Here is a 5,402-nt window from a genome sequence, read left to right on the forward strand (position 1 = left end):
CATGGCTGAAAGATTACCTCCGCATGGCTGAAAGATCTTGATGTCGATTTTGATGACCTTGGTTTGCCTCTGCCTCCTTTGGTTGACCCTACCGAACTCATTTGTTTTCTTTTTACTATTAATGGAAATGAGAATTTCTTAGAAGGAGAAACTGGATCACCACCATGACTCCCTTATATACGAATCGTGAAATATGGGGTTTTCAATTGTCATAAATTTTTTCTTGTTTTCATTGGTTGATAAAGGATTACATAGACCCCAGACTGTTGACTAGTGCTTAATTTTGTCATCCGTTAATAATTAGCAACAAAAATAGTATCACCCTTATACTTTTCTAACATAGGAAAATCTTATCTTATATTGCAAAGACATGCAACTTGTACTCCATGCTTCGATTCTAAGGTTACAAATGCCGATTTTTTAGTTACTATGAACACACACAGTTATCTTTTACAGGTTTCCTGATTTACTATTTTAATCATCTTTTGCATTGAAAATCATGGCTTGTATTAAATCTCTAAATGAGAATTAGGGGTGGGCGTACGATATTTCAGTTCGGTATTTAAGAATTTCGGTTCGGTATTTTTGTATTCGGTTTATCAATTGTGTATACCAAATACCATACCGAAATATTTCGGTACGGTTCAGTATTTCTTATTTTGGTTCGGTACGGTTTCGGTACGGTTTCAGTTTAACAATCACTGAATAATCAATGAAATAATAAATATTTCGATGCACTGTTTTCCGATATATAACAGTGCACAACTGCACATGGCTGATCTGAATCTGATGGCACATGCACAATTGAATAAGTGAAAAGCAAAAGCTGAACAAGACAACAACTTCTTTACAAGCAAAAACTGTACATTACACAACTAATGAACTAAACACTTAACACAGTACACAATTGAATCTGTACACAACTACACAACACATTACACAACTTAACACTTATGACTTAACACAGTACACAGCCAAACCATCTGAACAGCATCTGCAAGCATGAACTAAGATGCAGCAGCAGAAAAACCAGTGATTGGAATTGTGGCCAAGTGTACCAGGAACACAGCAAATCCAATAGGCAATGGTGCCAAAAGAGGGACATGTGAATCCCTAGCACCAAGACACTGCATCACCACATAGAACACTTCCCTTGTCAACGACAGTTTCCTTTCCAAGAACAGTCCAAAGGTCACTGCTGGATTTATGTGTCCTCCAGAAATGCCAGCAGTACAGTAGACAAGTGCAAAGATCATGCCCACAAAAGCCCAAGCAATGCCTTGAATACCAACAGTGGAGCATTTGGGCTCAGACTTTGAAACACCCATCACTGTTAAGATAGTGATGTAAAGGAAGAGGAAAGTGGCCATGAACTCAGCAATTCCAGCACGATAGAATGACCAAGACATCAATTCTCCTGCCTCAAACGGTGGCACTGGTGGTGGCTCCGTATAATCCTTGTCACTCTGCACTGCCGTCCCAATCGCTTGCCTCTCTGAATATTTGTTTGCTCCTAATCTTACATCTTCTTCTTTGTTCTCCATGTTTGTTTTCTCAATTCACAGGAAAATTTACTCAACTTGAGTCTTGAGGAAGGATTTTTGTTTGGCCGTTGATGGGCAGTAACACAATATTGAGTCCATTAGCCCGCCGATTAACATATAGTCATATATCAGTCTCAATAAAGTTGAAGATTCCACCAAGTCTAAAGAAGATTTTAACAAAATAGAAAGAGAAAACAAAATCTTTTTGTAATCATCTTAGTACAGTTTCTATCCAGTTAATATGATCTATCCAAAATTAATTAGAGTACTATGTCCATTGCTAAAGAACAGAGAGCAGCAGCAGGAGAAATTAGTACAGTTTCTATCCAGTTAGCTCTAGTAAGATACAATTACTACAATTTGTGCAACGGGCTACATAAATTAATCATTTTCCTGTATCAGTTACTTCAATCAATATCAATACACAACTGCCAACGCCCAACACTTACTGCTAAAGAAATTTCACGAAACTACTATCTTCATTCCCTGTTTAACTGCTATACCTTATAGGATTCTCATATGTCAACCTACTTTATACCTAATCAAACACTTGATCCAAAAAAATGAGTTTCAAATATAAAATTAATCTTCGCTAAAGAACATCGCTAGAAATCTTCATCAAATTCATTTCCATCGCTAGAAAGTAGAAACATACCTTTGAAAATTGAAACTATCGCAAGTTCGCAACAACAGCATCTTCGTTTGCCCGGAATTTGTGAGGAGTGAGGACTGAGGAGTGAGGACTGAGGAGTCGGAGCTCGGAACCTTGGTAAATTCTTTACGATTAGCAACCTTGGTAAAAATCCAACAAATCCCATCACAACAAAACCGATCGCTGTACGAGTAGCAACCTTGGTAAATTCTTTACGATCAGGCTTGTGACATCTTTTGACGAGCCTAACACTGTGTCTTTGGCGAAATCTCTAAGAGGATCGAACACAGAATCGAGAGCGTCCATTTGAATTAGATCTGATTCTGATCTGAAAGAAGAAGCAGATCAGGGTTTCTCACTTTCTCTTTTGTATCTGAATTGGACAAATGACCTTTAGAGTTTAGGCTTGGGCTTGGGCGTTTGGGGCTGGGGCGGGCGATGGGCTGGGCGTTTGGGGCTGGGGCGATGGGCTGGCCGCTGGGTGTTTGGGGCTGGGGCGATGGGCTGGGCAATAATTAAGAAAATTTCTTTTAAAAATCGGATTTTCGGTATACCGAAATTTCAGAATTTTAATACCAAAGACCGTACCGAAATACCGAAATTGCAATACCGAATTGGACCGAAATACCGAAAAAAACCGAAACCGAAATACCGAATTAATTCGGTCCGGTTCGGAATTCGGTTTTTCGGTTTTTATGCCCACCCCTAATGAGAATGTCAGAAATGAAATTCAATATAAGTGGATGTTATCAACATAGTTTTTGTAGAAACATAATAATAATTGGTCCTTGTAATATTGTTTTATTCCATTTTTAATTCATGTGTATAAATTTATTAAGGTTGTTAACTAAGGTGACAAGCACTCATTGCTAATCCAAACTTGCTTGAGTTTGGACAAAATTGGGCATTTGAAATCTAATCACCTATATTTTATTATGACAAAATCTTCCACCATTGAAAATATTAGTAACTAATACTGAACATCAACACATCTCTAAAACTGTTTAAATGGTGGCACAATTTACTTGGTATTTGTTAATAGATCAAATGCAAAAGTTGAAATATGAAGCTGAAGAAAAAAAAAATTAATGAAACAAACTTCTCATTCACATAGATGGCTATAACCACATAAAAGAGCAAGTTCAGATCAACACATTTCTACAAATTCACAAAAACATATTAAACCTGCCTACCCAACAAACTAATTTAACCCCATAATCTAAAATTCCTGTGACTGGGTTCCAACTTCTGGTTTCCCCTTGCCATTCTTATTAGGCAGCAAATTTGGATGAATTTTGGGCAAAACCGCCTGGCTGAAAGATCGCCGCATACTGCATCTGCATGGTTGAAAGATCGCCTCCGCACGGCTGAAAGATCGCCTGATACTACATCCGCATGGGCTGAAAGATCGCCACGTACCGCATCTCATGGGCTGAAAGATCGCCAAATTATCAAAAGGCGTCATCGTTCAGAGGCATCATTTTCATAGCCCGAGAACACCATGTCATGACCCGAGGATCCCCTTTTAATCTTTTGCATATCATTATTCAAAGGCATCATGGTTCGGAGGCACCATCCTCAAAGCCCAAGAGCATCATTTCATGACCTGCAAATCCTTATTGCACGCTTCATGGCCCAGAACGTCATGGTCTAAAGGACGTCATCCTAACTGTCCAAAGACAATATTCATGGTCCGATGGGAATTTGCATCATGTTTAGATTTATGCGCACACTACTAAAAATCAGGTTTTAGCGACGGAAAAATTCTGTAGCTAAACAGAAAAATCCGTCGCTAATATCATTTAGCGACAGATTAGCAATGGATTATCAAGAAATTCTACTAGCTACAAGAGTTTTAGTGACAGATTAGCTACAACGCTCGTAGCTAATTCCAGGTTTTTTTGTAGTGGCAGTATACGCTTGTATTGTTTCTAATTGCAGGTACACCGGCGAGCAACGACCATCCTAGTAGGAGGAAGCCCGGTCCAGTTCCCCCAGCCATATCGAACCTTAACCATTCTCGCAAGCCGCCCACTCACCCTATATTGGTTGTTGCGTCCGTTCTTGGAGAGTCTCCATCAGCATACTCCGCTGACGGATCCTGAACTACAAATGGCCTGATTCCTGTAAAATTAGGAATATGTAGGCAGCTCAGAGGCCAGGGCGGGGCCTAACTTCTTTGAACCATTTCGTTCGGTCAAAATTGGTCATCATATTTTTATTTGACAATTCTTTCATCCTTTCCGGGTAAAGAGGGGCAGTTGTTGATACCCAAATTTTTTCTATATATTTTTAATATGAAAATACCTTCAAAATAGCATATGTACAGATATATAAGAATGCCCAAATATTTTATTATTTTTTCCTTAATTTTTAATGGTTTTTAAATCAATTTATTTCCCTATTTTATCATAAAAAACCCAATAATTATTTCCAAAATTTTATTTTTGGTAATTCATTTATTGAACTTTTAAATTTATGTTAAAATGTGGCCAATATAATTTTTGCATATTTTTACAAATGTATTTAGTATTTTTAAAGGATAAATTGCATAATTGCAATATTAGCCTCTTTTAGGATTTAATTGTGTTTATATTCATGAAAATGAAGTACCGTATTTTTAAATTGATAATTATATGTCATCAATCATTTCAGTACTTTTAATTTATTTTTAGAAATCAATTTACTATTTTTTTTTTAATTTTAAATAGGGAAAAATGGCTATTTAAATGATAGCCAGATTTCATTTCAATTATAGCCTGAAATTGAGCCCAAATCAAGACTCAATTCCCCAACCCAATTGCAACTCAAACCCGACCCCCTAACCCAATTCACACGACCCAACCCAGATGTCACGCCCCAACTTCGGGAAGCGCGACCGGCGCTCAATCGAGTGAACCCAACTGAGCAAGCCTTATCAACCGCTATATACCCAACTAGATAGGAATAAGGAAGCCATGCTTACCTTTATTTAAACTAGGAAAGATAGTACATTCAACATCTTAGATCATTTTATATCACAACAATTAAAACGTGGTTAAGCTTCCAAGGTTCCATACAAGTTATAGTGTAGAAGAAAACAAGAGTACAAGGTTACAACATGGTCCATTGACCTATCCAATACCCATACATAACCCACACAAACGTTTACGGAGCCTCTAAGGATACAAAATACATGATAACAATGCCGGCAACAAGGCCCCGGC

General features: G+C 37.8%; 1 protein-coding gene across 1 annotated transcript; it reads right to left on the bottom strand.

The window, feature by feature from the left end:
- Positions 1-1,007: 1,007 nt before the first annotated feature.
- On the bottom strand, positions 1,008-1,579 carry LOC107808793 (aquaporin PIP1-1-like). The gene has a single exon (XM_016633360.2). It carries the CDS (start codon positions 1,542-1,544, stop codon positions 1,008-1,010), a length of 537 nt encoding a protein of 178 aa, XP_016488846.2. The 5' UTR covers positions 1,545-1,579.
- Between the last annotated feature and the right edge of the window lie 3,823 nt (positions 1,580-5,402).

Source organism: Nicotiana tabacum, chromosome 20 (genome assembly GCF_000715075.1).
Source record: "Nicotiana tabacum cultivar K326 chromosome 20, ASM71507v2, whole genome shotgun sequence".
In the NCBI taxonomy this organism is placed as follows: Eukaryota; Viridiplantae; Streptophyta; class Magnoliopsida; order Solanales; family Solanaceae; genus Nicotiana; species Nicotiana tabacum.